This window comes from Muntiacus reevesi, chromosome 3 (genome assembly GCF_963930625.1).
Source record: "Muntiacus reevesi chromosome 3, mMunRee1.1, whole genome shotgun sequence".
Lineage (NCBI taxonomy): Eukaryota > Metazoa > Chordata > Mammalia > Artiodactyla > Cervidae > Muntiacus > Muntiacus reevesi.
This window is the reverse complement of record NC_089251.1, coordinates 57,092,339-57,109,329: the sequence shown is the minus strand read 5'-3', so window position 1 is coordinate 57,109,329 and position 16,991 is coordinate 57,092,339. Positions and strand designations below refer to the sequence as shown.

Genomic DNA, 16,991 nt, shown 5'->3' with positions numbered 1-16,991 from the left:
ATAAGACAAATCTGACACTGTCACCCTCTGATTCAGTTTCCTTTTAGATAAATGCCCTGCTCCTTGGAGAGGAATTAAAAGTCCTTCCTTCTCTGACTCCTGCTCAATTTTTCAACCACTTCTATCAGGCAGACTCGTGGGGCTCAGGGGCGGAGAAGGACACAGTTTGTACTTTATCTCCCACTGAGTAGGAGAGACCCGCCCCACCTTAAACAACCCAGGTTTGGGCTGGGACCTTGGAGCACTGGGAGTGAACAGAAACGGACCAGCCTGCATAGCTCCTGAAACCCAGTTCTGAGTCATCTCAAGCCCTGTTTGGGTGAAGTTACCTGGGGCTGCAGTGCCCTTGACCTTGGTGCCCAGTAGAAGCACCAGGCTCCATCCCTGGTCCGGGAAGGTCCCACATATCACAGAGCAACTAAGCCCATGTACCACAACTATTGAACCCGAGCTCTAGAGCCCAGGAGTTGCAATTACTGAAGCCTTTGTGCCCTAGAGCCCATGCTCTGCAATAAGAGAAGCTACTGCTATGAGAACCCCATGCCTCACAACTGGAGAGTAGCCCCTACTCTCTGCAACTAAAGAAAAACCCACTCAGCAATGAAGACCCAACTCAGCTAAAAATAAATAAATAAATAATCTTTTAAAACATACTATTTTAACCATATTTAACTGTATATTTCAGTAGCACTAAGTATATTCATTCCAAGAAAATTTCCCATGCTTCATCACAGTCAACACCCTCCCTAGACTCCCTGCTCCAGACAACTGAGAATCTTATCATTGTAGTTTTACTTTTTCTAGAAGTTTATATACATGAAATGACACAGTACATTGTCTTTTGTACTTAACTTCTTTCATTCATCGCCAAGTTTTGTAGATTGATCCATGTTGTTGCATGTATCAATATTTTGCTTCTTTTTATTGCCCAGCAGTGTATCAGAGGATAGGGCTTCCCAGGTGGCTCCATGGTAAAGAACCCACCTGCCAATGCAGGAGACACGACTTTGATCCCTGAGTCGGGAAGATTCGCTAGAGAAGGAAATTGTAACCCACTCTAGTATTCTTGCCTAGGAAATCCCATGGACTGAGGAGCCTGATGGGCTATAGTCCATGGGGTTGCAAAGAGTCAGACATGACTTAGAAACTAAACAACAACAACAATATCATAGGATAACTAGTTTGTCCACTCATCCACTGATGAATATTTGGATTGTTTTCAGATTTAGGCTGTTAAGAATATGTGGCTGTGAATAATGTTGCTATAAACATTTGCATACAAAAAAAAAAAAATGAAGTGTCTCTGAGGACATATATTACCCAGAGCCTCAAATGATCCCACAGTTTTTGCTACAGTGTCCAACAGTTAATAAAAGTAATCAGCACACACGAGACAATATGTGCAACAGAGAAAAAGGGACAATAGAAGGAAACCCAGCGGGGATTCAAATGACAGAGTCAACTGGATCAGCCTTTGTAAGAACCTGACCTAAATGAATAATAGGATGGAAGGTGTAAAAGACAAGATTGCAACTTTTGGCAGAGAACTAGAAACTCTACCAAAAAAGGAAAGCAGCTGGAAATCCTAGAACTGAAAGATGCCATTACCTGAAACTGAGAAAGAATTCTCATGTACAGGATACTTTCTATGTGGGCAGACTGCCCTGAACACTTTGCAGGCATCCACAATGAAGATTCACCCGTGTGGTCTCCGTGGAGCCCGTCTCGTGTCACTCTTAGGACACCAACTTCGCCTGAATGTCCTGTTTCCCTTGAAGTGGGTCTTAGTTAAATCTGTTGTCACTGGTGGCTAGCAGGGCAGAGCTTGGCACGTAGCAGGCACCAGGTACAGCGGTGATGTCTGGATCCGGGAGGGAAGCTCAGGGTGCTGATGGGGGAGGCAGAGTCCACTCTGTGGTGTGATCATTAACTTCAGCTCAGGAAGCGGAGTGAAGGCTGAGCACCAGAAGTAGACTACATGTAGTCAGAGATGCCAGTAGGGGGTGGCTTCCCAGGTGGTGCTAGTGGTAAAGAACCCTCCTGTCAATGAGGAGATGGAAAAGATGCGGGTTTGATCCCTGGGTTGGGAAGATCCCTGGAGGAAGGCATGACAACCCACCCCAGTATTCTCGCCTCAGAAATCCCACAGACAGAGTAGCCTGGTGGGCTACAGTCCATGGGGTTGCAAAGAGTCGGGACACGACTGAGCAACTAATACACACAATAGATAAGGAAACAGATCCAGAGAGCCCTGGCTCGTTGCCCAGGAGCCCCAGTCCTAAGTGACTCCACTGAACAGCCCCAGGGACTCCTACCCCCCTGCCCAGAAAGGGCCTACATGCTGTTTTGTTTCACTCAAGGATGTGATACAACTTTTGCAGAAATGTTGCATTTGCTCTGAAAGATCTCTTCAAAGAGCTGAGAAAGTTCATTTGCAAACTTCCTCTTTAAAAAAACATTTTTATCAAGGTATAACTGACTTATGAGATACAAATGACATAGGAAATGGCAACCAACTCCAGTATTCTTGCCTGGGAAATCCTATGGACAGAGGAGCCTGGTGGGCTACAGTCTTCAGGTCACAAAAGAGTTGCACATAACTTAGCAACTAACAGCAACAATTGATCTATTACATTATGTGAGTTTCAGAGGTACAACACAATAATACAATTAATTTTTTGCTTTTGCTCATGATGAGAACTCTTAAGATCCACTCTCCTAGTAACTTTCAAATATGCCATGCAAGCCTTCCTTTTTCACAGATATTATCCTCATTTGGACACAACCTCTGATGGGTTGGCTGAAAATAAATTCAGACTCCTCAAGATCTGCTGCTGTAATAGGGTGTCCCTTGAGTGGGAACCAGGAGACCTGGATTTCTGGCTGTACCTTGCCATGGACGAGCTGTGTGACCTTGGGCAGATGTCTTTCCTTCTCTGGGTCTTCTTCAGAAACAAGGATGGGGTGAGGCAGGATGATGCTGAGTGCCCATCAAGTTCTCAAATGCCACAATCTGTCCTTCTGCACTAGAGGTCCATCCTCCTACCATTGAGATCATGTAGGACCCGCTTCAACTCTTCTCTGTCCATAAAGAGGAATACACTTTCCTTTTCCCTAACTGTCTAGAATGTAGTAAGAAAGGAAGTTAATGTTACTGAGTGCCCACTCTGACCTAGAACTTTTACTTTCCAATCAACCAATCTCCCTCCTTCCCTCCATTTCCTCCTCCCTTCCCGCATTCCTTTGTTCCTTCCTCCTTCTCATACCTTCTTCTCTCCCTGTACCCGTAAGGATGACATAATCGACCTCATTCTGAGTATGAAGAAGTAGAAGCAGAGACCCAAACAAATGATCTGTTCCAGGTCACACAGGTGGCAAACAGCGCGTGCCAGAGGCAGATTTTGGATTCATTTCCATCCCAAATGGGATGTGGAGTTCATCCCATTTTCCCAAGACCCTAACTTCAAAGACACGGATAACAGGAATAGAGTTGGTTTCAAAGTCCCCTCTCAGGAAGTTTACTCTAGATCAGGAGAAAGCAAGTCTCAAGCCAAATCCAGCCACCACCTGTTTTGTAAATAAAGTTGTCCTGGAACCCAATTAGCTTGTGGGTTTGCAGATTAGCTGGGCTTCCCCAGTGGCTCAGTGGGGAAAAATCTGTCTGCCAATGCAGGAGACACGGGTTTGATCCCTGGGTCGGGAAGGTCCCCTGGAGGAGGAAATGGCAACCCACTCCAGTATGCCTGCCTGGAGAATCCCATGGTCAGAGGAGCCTGGTGGGCTACAGACCATGTGGTCATAAAGAGTCAGACACGACTTAGTGACTGCACACACGCACACATTACAGATTGTCTAAGATTGCTTTTCAACTATGACAGTCAAGTTGAGTAATAATGACGTATGGCCCCAGAAACCCTAAAATGTTTGCTATCTGATCTTTGTCTGACAGAGTATTTGCCAGCCCCTAGTCCAAGGTCCAGCAAGGCTGTCCCTCTTTCAAAGAACACAAAATGGCCTGAGTCTCTGACGTGCACCGGGAACCCTGCCACTTGGCTTCTTACAAGAGGGGGATATTTCTATTCACATTTGGCTTTTCAAAGCCTCAGGATACCTGTCAGGCAGATGAGGGGCTTGGGTTTTCATTGTGCCCTTCTTCCCAGGAACTGGGTGAAGGGGAAATAGAAATCTCGATTTTGGGGAAATTGCACAGAGGAAAAGGGGAGGGAATGGGTTACGACATCCCATTGCGACACTCGGCAGGGTTGAAAGTGACAACAGCAAGGTTTCTCGTTTTGGAAATGTGCAGGCGTTTCCGTTCATTTTCGTGGGACAGGCGGCCGCAGCCTGGCTGGGTGAGCGACTATTTTCTTTATAAGCAGCTCCTCTGGGTCTGAAATGGCAGTCTCCCATCGCCTCGAGGTCACAGGATGGACATCTACATCTACGGTTACCTAATCTGTCTCCTCCTCTTCCTGTTCCATTCAGAAACAGCCTGCCACCCCTTGGGAAAGAGACCCTGCGAGATGCAAGCCTTCAGGTAAGGCTGACTCCAAGGAAGTGGGGCTGGAGGGATAGAAAAGCGTCGCAGGACACAGCCATCTGGGGCTGCCCTGGGTTTGGACTTGAAAGTGAAGTGAAGTGAAGTGAAGTCACTGAGTCGTGTCTGACTCTGCGACCCCATGGACTGTAGCCTACCAGGTTCCTCCGTCCATGGGATTTTCCAGGCAAGAATACTGGAGTGGGTTGCCATTTCCTTCTCCAGGAGATCTTCCCAACCCAGGGATTGAACCCGGGTCTCCCACATTGTAGGCAGACGCTTTACCGTCTGAGCCATTAAGCTTCCCTTAATAATTAAGATTGGGCTTCCCTGGTGGCTCAGAGGTTAAAGCGCCTGCCCACAATGCGGGAGACCTGGGTCCGATCCCTGGGTCAGGAAGATCCCCTGGAGAAGGAAATGGCAACCCACTCCAGTATTCTTGCCTGGAGAATCCCATGGACGGAGAAGCCTGGTGGGCTACAGTCCACGGGGTCGCAAAGAGTTGGACATGACTGAGTGACTTCACTTTCACTTTCACAATAATTAAGGTTAGGATTAGCTGCCTAAGGTTAGCTAACTAAGGTTGGCTGCCACATCAGTGATCTTCGGCACTTGCATTTAAAAATTCCCAAGTTCCCAGTCTGGAACTCTGGAGTGTGTCCTGTCCACAGTACCCCTCTCTGCTTCTTTGTGCAGAGTTTCTCTCACCTGAGGTTACAGGCTGGGACTCTGCATGCTTGTGTGTGTCCCAGAGAAGCCCCTCCCCTTCCCAAGGGTCTGCCTTGACCTCCTCCCATTGGTGGGATCTCCAGAAGTTACCACTGGAGACCCCTAGAAAGGAACGTTTAATCCCTTCAGATGGAATTCAACTCATCCAGAAGCTAAGAATAGTCATGAAAGGTCAAATGCTCATTCCAGCCAAGAACTTTACAGTTTGACCGACAGCCAAGAACTTTACAGTTTGACCAACCCCCTCTCACTGAGAGCTTTTCAAGGTCACCTGATGAGATGGGTATTGCCAGCCCCCTTTCACAGGTGAGGAGATGAGGCACAGGTCCAAGGTCATGCTGGGGGATGGAGGCAGCAGGGAGTGAAGTGTCCACGCCCTGGCTGGGGCCCTGTTACTCCATCTCACAGCTACAAGCCCTGCTCTCAGCCAGAGAGGCCCTTCACCAAGAAGAAAAAACAGGGAGCCAGAAATAGGCCACAGGGTGAATTGGAAGGGAAGCTGACTTGCCAATAGGGAACAGACTTTGGGGACAAGTCTTCATGGTCTAAGGCTTGGAGCAAGTTAGCTGCAATGGGGCCTGACCCTTGAAGTTTCTAGCTCTGTGCTGTGGGGGCCACTAATCTCAGATGACTCTTTAGATTTACATTTAAATTCATAAACATACAAGAAAATAAAAAATTTGGGACTTTCCCTGGCGGTTCAGTGGTTAAGACTCTGTGCTTCAATGCAAGGGGTGCAGGTTTGATCCATGGTCGGGGAACTAAGATCCCACATGCTGCATGACCCAAAAAAAAAAAAAAAGAAAATATGCAGATCCTCAATCACACCACATTTCAAGAGCTCAATAGATGCACATCTCAATAGCTGCAAGTGATTGATGGCTACCATATTGGATGGTGCAGACAAAGAACATGTCTACACCCAGAAAGTTTATTAATGGTCTTAATCTAGAATCTGCTTTGCTGAAGTAGGAGGTGGATGCTTGGGAAGCTGAGGATGAGGAACAAAGTGAGAAGAGGGGTAGAAGGCAGGCACATGGCCTACCAGATCTGGGATTTGGGTCTGTCTCTTAACCAGTGTTGACCTCAGTCTTCACATCTATGCTATGGGTGTGTTTAATTCCACACCCCTGGGAGAAAACTGAATACACTCTGGGGAATACAGAAAAGGGGCTGGGCATACAGCAGCTGTCCACTATAGCTGGGTCCTTCTGTTTTTCAGGATCTGGGATGTCAACCAGAAGATCTTCTACCTGAGGAATAACCAATTAGTTGCTGGATACTTGCAAGGGCCAAATACTAAATTAGAAGGTGAGTGGTGGCCAGGAAGGTCAATGCTGAGTGGGCACCAGTCACTTTGCCCAGGGGTCTGCAACACTGTGGCTTGACCCTGGGGATTTTAGGTACCATGTCTTAATCCCTGTTGGTTCTTTGTGGCCACGTTTGAAGCCAGAGAGGCTTGGCCGCTGAAGGACACATATGAGGGGCGCCTCAAGAAGATAGAGAGGGCACAGCCTAGTTTGAGAGCCACCACCTATGGACACCATGATCCCCAAGCCACAAATGGGAGGGCAGGGCCCAGAAACAAGACCAGTCCTCTTCTTCCTCCAGTGCCTAGGAAGCCCATGTTTCTGTGTGTTCAACTCTCACTCCCCCCTAAAACTAATTCACCATCCACAGGCTGGCTTATATCCCTTAACCTTGGACACCACATTGAGTCATGTTCCAGATCCATGTCAACCTGGATGAATTTGAACAAGGTTCACTCATTCTGTTCCTTGGTTTTCCCCTTAGTAAGAGAAGGGCAATTAGATGATAGGATATGGGTTTCTTCCAGCACCATCTCTCTAGGATGTTTTCACGTCCTTGTTGGCTGGTTTGGTATTGTAGAATGGCATGATCGCCATTCTTATTCTTTGCCCCTTCCTCACTCTAAAAGAGCATGAGACCCACTTTTCCTGTCCTCTGGTAACTCTCTGAATAAGGAGGTTAAAGCACAGAGAAGCTGAGGTCTTCACTCCCAATGAGTGCATGGAGACCACCAAGGGAAAAAGTGGGCTCAAACACACCCAGTCTTCTGTGGACCAAGCCCTGGGGCCCCACTCATGATCTTGTGTACTGGGCCCCATGGGCAGCACACCTGTGGACCTAGAGCACAGGGGTCCTGGGGAAGGGGGTGTGCACACGTGCTCAGTCTTGTGACCCCATAGACTGTAGCTCACCAGGCTTCTCTGTCCATGGGATTTTCCAGGCAAGAATACTGGAGTGGGTTGCCATTTGCTCCTCCAGGGGCTCTTCCCAACCCAGAGATAAAAGCCTTGTCTCTTGTGCTGCTGCATTGGCAGGTGGATTCTTTACCACTGAGCCACCTGCGAAGCCCAGGAAAAGAAGGGAAGGGTGGCAATAACCTGGAGCAGAATTGAGATGCCTTGGTCCTTGAGGAGTAGCTAGATAGTGTGCTTGGTTTGATCTTCTGTTTGGATCCTGACCAAGAAGATGGGGCCTCACTGTCCTTCTGACCTTGGGGTTTTAATCTGCTTGTTTTTTTAGTTGCTAAGTTGTATTTGACTCTTTCACAACCCCATGGATGCTAGCCTGCCAGATTCCTCTGTCTGTGGATTGCCTAGGCAAGAATACTGGAGTGGGTTGCCATTTCCTTCTCCAGGGGATCTTCCCGATGTGGGCATCAAACCCTTGTCTTCTGCATTGCAGAGGTATTTTTACCACTGAGCCACAAGGGAAGCCCAGGATTTTAGTTAGGAGGACAGAAAAGTCCCCAGGGAGAGTCCAGCCTGCTGTGTCTTCTCCATCTCTGCCTTCTCTTCTCTACAATCTGAACTTCCCCTTTGTTCTTCCCCAGAGAAGATAGATGTGGTACCCATCAAACCCCATACTATGTTCCTGGGGATCCATGGGGGGAAGCTGTGCCTGGCCTGCGTCAAATCTGGAGATGAGATCAAGCTCAAGTTAGAGGTAAGGACCTGCCTCAGACAACAACCACCCCCAAACTCAGTGGCTTAAAACAAGCACAGTGTGTCCTTTCTCATGATTCTGTGGGTCGACTAGGATCAGCTGGGTAGATCTGTGCTCCATGGTGCAGCTGAGTTCCCTCCTGCAGGCACATCCAGCAGGGAGCTTGGCTGGGGCTCATCCTCCAGGTTTTCCTTCCACACAGTCTCACTGATTTCAGTTGTCAGCTTGAGCTTCCTTACAGCATGGTGGTTGGTTTCCAAAAGGGATAACTCCAAAAAGGCAAGCCTTAGTGTGCAAACACTTGTTAAACTTTTGTTTGTATCATGCCATTAATGTCCAAATTAACTAAAGCTTGCCACGTGGCTAAGTCTAGCCTCAATGAGAGAGGGGATTACCAGGATGAGGACACCAGGAGGCATGGCTCCTTTGGGGACCTCAGTCTCTGTGTGTCACTCTCTTCCCCAAGGGCCACTAGCCCACTTGGACTTGCCCTCTTCCAGTAAAGCCAACCTTTGGGACCATTCTTTTCCAGCCCTTATCTACTCAAATCCATGAGTTGGCATCCCCTCCAGGGCCTTGTGCGCCTGTGCAACATTAATGGGCTATCAGCCCTGGAAAAAGAGAGCTTTCTATCAGGGGACTGTTGGACAAAATCTTAACCCAAATGAAAGTGGCTGTAACTGTGGCATTGTCCTTTCTGTCCACTAGTGAACAGACACTTTAGTGGAAAGTGACTGCCTGCTTTGTGTGGAGTAGCAATGACCAGGATATTGTCAATAATATGGACTGCCATACCCGGCCCAGCTGCTGCACTCTCAGAGGTGCAGATAAGACAGAGTCCAGCCTCCACAGGCCTTGGCCTCTGTTGATGGTACCATGTGTTTGCCAAACGTATTGACCTAAGGCTACAGTGGTCAGATGTCCCCAAATCAAAGTGCAAGCACGGGACAACCTCCTTGCGTCAGGCTCTCCTGAGACCCAAGACACTTTTGCCAGGCCAGTATTTCCCCGGCACTTACTCTGGGCAGCCGGATGGCAAGGTGGGCTGCAAGGACCTCTCTGCTCCTCTGCCCTCACTTGCTTTTTCTTGACTTCCAGGCTGTGAACATCACTGACTTGAACCAGAACAGGGAGCAGGACAAGCGCTTCGCCTTCATCCGCTCCGACAATGGCCCCACCACCAGCTTCGAGTCGGCTGCCTGCCCCGGCTGGTTCCTCTGCACATCGCTGGAGGCTGACCAGCCAGTGGGGTTCACCAATAAGCCCACAGAGGCCATCAAGGTCACCAAGTTCTACTTCCAGCAGGACTAGTCATGGTGCTCAGCCTTTCCTGTCCCCAGTCCCAGCACATCCATGACTCCAGAGATGCTTGTCCACCCTGCTCAGGGTCTCCCAGGTGTTGTGGGGCTCAGCAGGGTGGCCTTGACTTGGGGGACCTTCAGAAGGAGGTACAAGAGCCCTGGGAACAAGACCCCATCTCCAACCTCCTCGGCTCACCCAGCCTCCCTCCACAAGGTCTTTCTAAAGTGCAGATGGAATCCCAGCCTTACTCAAAGCGCTCAGGGTGGCCTGTGCTTCCAGAGTAAAGTACACACCCTGTGGCCAGCTCCAGTTCCGCCTCCTTTCTCACCCCAGGCCCCAAGGTTCTCACTTCCCTCCCCCTAAGTGGCTTCCATTTCTTGTTTTGCAAAGTGGTGCTACTCCAGGGGCAAGATTTTTAGGGTCTATAGCAAAATAGGAAATAAGGATTTCCTGGTATCTTTTTCTTTAAAAAAAAAAATTCTTAATATCTTTTTGTTAAATTAAACCAACTTTGAAAGAGAGTCTTTTATTTGGAAATGATGTCCTTTCTGAAAGGGAGTAGAATATTAACATAGCCCCATGTTTAGGAAGTGATGTTGAAAGGAGGTGATAACGTTTCCTTTTTTATCTCATATTTTTGTGATGACCTAACCTGTACCTGGGTTGGGAAGATCCCCTGGAGAAGGGAATGGCAGCTGACTCCACTTTTCTTGTCTGGAAATTTCCATGGACAGAGGAGCCTGAAGGGTTTTAGTCCATGTGGTCGCGAAGAGTTGGATATGACTGAGCAATTAACACTTTCACTTTTCAACCTGTAACAATGAAAAGTTAGCAAATGCGTTGGTCTCCTAGTTTTTGTCTTTTTCTGGAATGTTTCTGGAAGTCTAGACCCTCTGGCCCAGGCCCTGAGCACGCCCTCCACTCCAGACCTCCTGCAGCTGCCTGTAGTGTGTCCCCTCCCCCACTCTCTCATCAAAATTTCCCCAGCTCCCAAGACGCCACACAAATGTGGCTTCTCCTGACCTCCCCGGAGGAATGAATCGTTCCTGGACTATTTTAGCGCTTCTGAGGCCCTGAGACTTGTTTGGAAGGTGTGCCCCTGTCTGTCTCCTCAACAGCCTGTGAGCCCCTGGGAGCAGCGACCGTGACCTTCCCCGTCTCAGGTCCCCCTGGGGCTGAGCACACAGCCTGGCCTCAGCGGTGCTCAGTGAATGTGTGTTGTATGTGTTTAGTGGAAAGTGTCCTGTTCTCTGTGACTTAAGCTTTGTTTTATGATAAAAACTTGAAAACGCATCGACTTTGCTGGCTGTGTCTATGGCCTTGCTGGGCTTGGGGCAAAGAGAACTAGAAGTGGGGGTGGGGCAGGGACAGGTCTTTTAAACTCCTGGGGTGGGCCTGGCTACCTCTCCTGAGTCCCTTTCTCCTGGGGTCTCACTCTCCTTGAAGAACAGAAGAGCAGATCTCTCTGCTAGAAGGTTGCAGCACCATCATCCACAATAGCCCCCAACTAGAAACAACCCAAAACCTACCCCAGAAGAAGGAACACATGGGGACTTCCCTGGTGGTCCAGTGCATAAGACTTCACACCTCCAGTGCATGGTCCAGGTTCCATCCCTGATCAGGGAACTAGATCCCACATGCTACAATGAAGTTGATCTTCATTGTATACATGATGACAAAAGATACATACAAAAGATACATACATACAAAAAATACATACAAAAGACCCTGCATACAACTAAGACCCAGTGCAGTCAAATAAATAAATAGATATAAAAATAGATACAAAAATATTAAAGAAAAGAGTTAAAACATAAATCATGTACACATAAAATGGTTTGTGTACATTCATACATGTATAGTCATTCATACATACTCAATTCATGTAAATCATGTACATTCACAAATCTACATTCATTCATACACACTTGACAGTAAAGAAAATGGATAAACCAAAACCATCTGTGGTCACAAGGTGGGTGAATCTTATAGACATCACGTGGGGTTTAAGAATCACAAAAGCATGCAGAGAGCACAATTTCATTTATATAAAGTTCAGAACAGGAAGATGGAGCGGTTGTGGGGAGGGCTGCAGAAAGAGTTGTGCCCACTAAGAGCAGCAAGGATGCGCTGCCTGAAAGCTGGGCAGTGGCCAGAGGGGCCAGGCAGCATTCTGTCTCTTGGCATGGATGTGGTTGGGGGCTTTCTGTGTGTATGGTATATTCACAGTTTTGAAATGTCTTAAAATAAAAAACCTCACCCCCCCCCACACACACACCTCCATCCTGGTTTGTAAGGGAAGGGGGCATCTGGGAAACGGTGGGATTAACCGGAAGAGGACTTTCCTGGTGGCTCAGTGGTGAAGAATCTGCCTGCCAATGCAGGAGACTTGGGTTCCATCTGTGATCTAGGAAGATCCCACACATCGAAAAGCAACTAAGCCCGAGAGCCACACCTACTGAGCCTGTGCTCTAGCGCCCTGGAGCCACACCTGCTGGGTCCATGTGGTGCAGCTACTGAAGCCATCTCACCCTAGAGCCTGTGCTCTGCAACAAGAGACGCCAGCCCAATGAGAAGCCTGAGCACCACAAATAGAGAGTAGCCCCTCTCGCCACAACTAGAGGAAAGCCTGAGCAGCAACTAAGACCCAGCACAGCCAAAGAATAAATAAATAAGATTACAAAAAACATTCACATGTGGAATGTTGAATTTGACCCCATGAGACGGAAATGAAGGATTACAAGAATGATGGTTTATCAAATACATCTCTACTAAATAGAGTTGGACCAGCAAGGGGCGCTGTCCCAGGGTTGGGGTGAGGGATTCCTAAAGTCAGACCCCGCTGGGTCCAGAGCCTGCTGTGTGATTTTGGCCAAGTCACCTTTCTCCTTAAGGCCTACTTCTTCCTTGTCCCAGGAGAGTGTTGATTTAGATTAGGGTTTTCCAAATAGAGCTCCGTGCATGCCTCTCTGAGGTCCCTGGAAACAAAGTCCATAGAGAGGAGGCTGAGAGGCTGGGCTCCAACCCTAGAACCCCACTCCCACCCAGCCTTATACAGCCCAAACTCAACTTCCCTGCAGGGCATTTGAAGAGGAGATGTCAATGCTGAAAACAAAGGAAACCAAGTAGATGAAAGGCAACTAACTGGAGAAAATCTTTAAGATTTTGTCCAGATGCTGGATCCTAAGATGATAATGAGGTTGCCCTACCTTAGCTTTCTCTTCCTCCTGTGTAACAGGGAAGGAACCACATGCTCCATGGGGATGATACAGGATGAAGTAAGGCAATATGAGTGAAACTATGTATATGACAAAAGTATGAGTGTGGTTGCGATATTTTCAATCATGGTAAAAGGAGGAAGTTCAAGGCAAAAAACTCTTCCAGACCTAATGGTGACAATTATGTTAGTCGTTCAGTTGTGTCAGACTTTATGCAACCCCATGGACAATAGCCCATCAGGCTCCTCTGTCCATGGGATCCTCCAGGCAAGAATACTTGAGTGAGTTGCCATTTCCTTCTCCAGGGGATCTTCCCAACCCACAGATTGAACCTATGTCTTCTGAATTGCAGGCGGAGTCTTTGCTCTCTGAGCCACTAGGGAAGCCCAGCAGCTTCCAAATGAGACTGCGGCTGCTATACCATGGACCACACTTTGAGCAACAAGGTTTTTTTTTTTTTTTTTTTTTTTTTTTAATATGCTTATACAAATAACATAGTTTTTTTTAAAGTCATTTGTTTGATTATACTCAGTCTTAATTATGGCATGCTGAATCTTTAATTGCAGCATGTGGGATCTAGTTCCCTGGACAGAGATCAAACCCTGGTCCCCTGCATTGGAAGTGTGGAGTCTTAGCCACTGGACCACCAGGGAAGTCCCTGAAGTGTTCTTAAGAGAGGAAAAGCTTCTTTGGAGAAATGTCTCTTTAGATCTTTGGCCCCTTTTTTGACTGGGTCATTTATTTTTCTGGAATTGAGCTGCAGGAGTTGCTTGTATATTTTTGAGATTAATCCTTTGTCTGTTTCTTCATTTGCTATTATTTTCTCCCATTCTGAAGGCTGTCTTTCCACCTTGCTTATAGTTTCCTTTGTTGTGCAAAAGCTTTTAAGTTTAATTAGGTCCCATTTGTTTATTTTTGCTTTTATTTCCAATATTCTGGGAGCTGGATCATAGAGGATCTTGCTGAGATTTATGTTGGAGAGTGTTTTGCCTATGTTCTCCTCTAAGAGTTTTATCATTTCTGGTCTTACATTTAGATCTTTAATCCATTTTGAGTTTATTTTTGTGTATGGTGTTAGGAAGTGTTCTAGTTTCATTCTTTTACAAGTGGTTGACCAGTTTTCCCAGCACCACTTGTTAAAGAGGTTATCTTTTTTCCATTGTGTATTCTTGCCTCCTTTGTCGAAGCTGAGGTGTTCATAGGTACATGGATTTATCTCTGGGCTTTCTATTTTGTTCCATTGATCTATATTTCTGTCTTTGTGCCAGTACCATACTGTCTTGATAACTGTGGCTTTGTAGTAGAGCCTGAAGTCAGGCAGGTTGATTCCTCCAGTTCCATTCTTCTTTTTCAAGTTTGCTTTGGCTATTTGAGGTTTTTTGTATTTCCATACAAATTGTGAAATTATTTGTTCTAGCTCTGTGAAGAATACCGTTGGTAGCTTGATAGGGATTGCAGTGAATCTATAGATTGCTTTGGGGGTCATATACTCATTTTCACAATATTGATTCTTCCAATCCACGAACACTGTATATTTCTCCATCTATTTGTGTCCTCTTTGAGAAGAAGACATACAGATGGCTAACAAACACATGAAAAGATGCTCAACATCACTCATTATCAGAGAAATGCAAATCAAAACCTCAGTGAGGTACCATTACATGCCAGTCAGAATGGCTGCTATCCAAAAGTCTACAAGCAATAAATGCTGGAGAGGGTGTGGAGAAAAGGGAACCCTCTTACACTGTTGGTGGGAATGCAAACTAGTACTTCCACTATGGAGAACAGTGTGGAGATTCCTTTAAAAACTGGAAATAGAACTGCCATATGACCCAGCAATCCCACTTCTGGGCATACACACCGAGGAAACCAGAACTGAAAGAGACACATGTACCCCAATGTTCATTGCAGCACTGTTTATAATAGCCAGGACATGGAAGCAACCTAGATGCCCAACAGCAGACGAATGGATAAGAAAGCTGTGGTACATATACACCATGGAATATTACTCAGCCATTAAAAAGAATACATATGAATCAGTTCTAATGAGATGGATGAAACTGGAGCCCATTATACAGAGTGAAGTAACCCAGAAAGATAAACACCAATACAGTATACTAACGCATATATATGGAATTTAGAAAGATGGTAATGATAACCCTATATGCAAGACAGAAAAAGAGACACAGATGTATAGAACAGACTTTTGGACTCTATGGGAGAAGGCGAGGGTGGGATGATCTGAGAGAACAGCATCGAAACATGTATATTATCAAGTGTGAAACAGATCACCAGTCCAGGTTGGATGCATGAAACAAGTGCTCAGGGCTGGTGCCCTGGGATGACCCAGAGGGATGGGATAGGGAGGGAGGTTGCGGGGGGGAGGTTCAGGATGGGGAACACATGTAAATCCATGACTGATTCATGTCAATGTATGGCAAAAACCACTACAATATTGTAAAGCAATTAGCCTCCAACCAATAAAAATAAATGATAAAAAAAACTATCTCCAAACCTAGAGGCTTACAAAAATAAAAATAATAAATAATAAAAATAAAATTAAGAGAGGAAAAGCTTTAAGCCATCCTCATGCTGCCAGAATGCCAGCTTCACGCACAAAGAACTTTCACCTGTTTTGTTCCACGATACATCCCAAAATGGGCTTCCTAGGTGGCTCAGATGGTAAACAGTCTGCCTGCAGTGTGGGAGACTGGGATTTGATCCTTGGGTTGGGAAGATCCCCTGGAGAAGGAAATAGTATTCCTTCCAGTATTCTTGCCAGGAAAATCCCATGGATGGAGGAGCCTGACAGGCTACAGACCATGGGGTCACAAAGAGTTGGACATGACTGATTGACATGTCCATATCCAAAGAATTCAACTTGGTAGATACTGGGTGCTCCATAAACATTTGATGAATAAATAAACTAGCCACTGACATCTCAGTAGGGGTTAATGTATTGTATCGGCCAGAAAACTTGAGCAGACAGAGGACTTGGACCAGGGAACTTTTGAAAGAAGCCTAGAGAAAGGGAAAGGACTCAGTGTTAGGAGGCTCTCTCTTCCTCCTATGTAACAGGGAACAACATGCTCCATGGGTAGCCTAATGGTAAGCCAAAGCAAAAGGAGGCTTTGCAATGAAAAGATCTGACCACCAGGTGGCAGCTTTACCGGGCGTCCCTGGTGGCTCAGTGGTAAAGAACTCGCCTGACAATGCAGGAGATGCAGGAGACAAGGGTTCGATCTCTGAGTTGGGAAGATCCCCTGGAAGAGGGAATGGCAGTCCACTCCAGTATTCTTGCCTGGGAAATCCCATGGACAGAGGAGCCTGGCAGGCTACCATCCAGGGGGTTGCAAAGAGTTGAACAGGACTGAGTGGCTGACAAAGCACACACGCTTTTCAGGAGGGAGGTACATCACAGCAGGGGTCTGTCCAAAGGCTACGCAGAAGTGGGTCTCTACTCAGAAGGAGGAGAGCAAGAGGACTCAGGGGAAGGGGCTCCTGTGTGTGCGAATGATGTCACTCTGTAGCGCAGCGGGAATCTCTGGGTCAGAAATCTCCAAAGGATGCAGCAGCTTGGGGACTTTGTGACCTGGGGCTCATCCCTGGCTAGCAAATATTGGGTACACTTTCAGGGGATATGCAAAGCAGGTGGGTTTGAAATGGCTCAAAATCTCTTTATTCAGGTGATACTTAACACAGTTAGGCAGTGGTAGACTTTGTAGCCCACAGATCTCAGCCTGCTGTAAAGAAATCACCACCCAGGGACCAGCACATAGAGGCCATCTTTGGCTCATGGATAGAACACAGGATCTGGGCAGCAAGGAAAGTGAGGCTTTGTTGGGACATCCCTGGTGGTCCAGTGGCTAAGAGTCCATGCTCCCAATGCAGATGGCCCAGGTTTGATCCTTGGTTGGGGAACTAGATCACACGTTGCCGTTTAGTCACCAAGTCATGTCCAACTCTTGCCACCCAATGAACTGCAGCACCCCAGGCTTCCCTATCCCTTACCATCTCCTGGAGTTTTCCCAAGTTCATATTCATTGAATCAGTGATGCCATCCAACCATCTCATTCTCTGTCACAACTCATCCTTTGCCTTCATTCTTTCCCAGCATCAGGATCTTTTCCAAAGAGTTGGCTCTTCAGATTAGCTGGTCAAAGGATTGAAGCTTCAGCTTCAGCATCAGTCCTTTCAGTGAGTATTCAGGGTTGATTTCCTTTAAGAGTGAC

The 16,991-nt window shown here is 46.9% G+C and overlaps 1 protein-coding gene across 2 annotated transcripts; it reads left to right on the top strand.

Moving 5' to 3' along the window:
* The first annotated feature begins 4,299 nt into the window (after positions 1 to 4,299).
* Positions 4,300 to 10,825, top strand: IL1RN (interleukin 1 receptor antagonist). 2 transcript variants are annotated; one of them, XM_065927297.1, is made up of 5 exons: positions 4,300 to 4,352; positions 4,486 to 4,537; positions 6,489 to 6,577; positions 8,127 to 8,239; positions 9,338 to 10,825. In XM_065927297.1, exons 2-5 carry the CDS (start codon positions 4,524 to 4,526, stop codon positions 9,548 to 9,550), a joined length of 429 nt encoding a protein of 142 aa, XP_065783369.1. In that variant the 5' UTR covers positions 4,300 to 4,352; positions 4,486 to 4,523; the 3' UTR covers positions 9,551 to 10,825. The 2 variants fall into 2 exon arrangements, with proteins under 2 accessions (XP_065783369.1, XP_065783368.1); XM_065927296.1 differs by having other exon boundaries at positions 4,318 to 4,537.
* The last annotated feature ends 6,166 nt before the right edge of the window (positions 10,826 to 16,991 follow it).

Bases quoted from the DNA above. Each gene is read 5' to 3' on its own strand.
- IL1RN (XM_065927296.1), top strand. From the start codon at position 4,428: ATGGACATCTACATCTACGGTTACCTAATCTGTCTCCTCCTCTTCCTG. The intron at 6,578-8,126 runs GTGAGTGGTGGC...GTTCTTCCCCAG, and splicing joins GCCAAATACTAAATTAGAAG to AGAAGATAGATGTGGTACCC. The intron at 8,240-9,337 runs GTAAGGACCTGC...CTTGACTTCCAG, and splicing joins AGATCAAGCTCAAGTTAGAG to GCTGTGAACATCACTGACTT.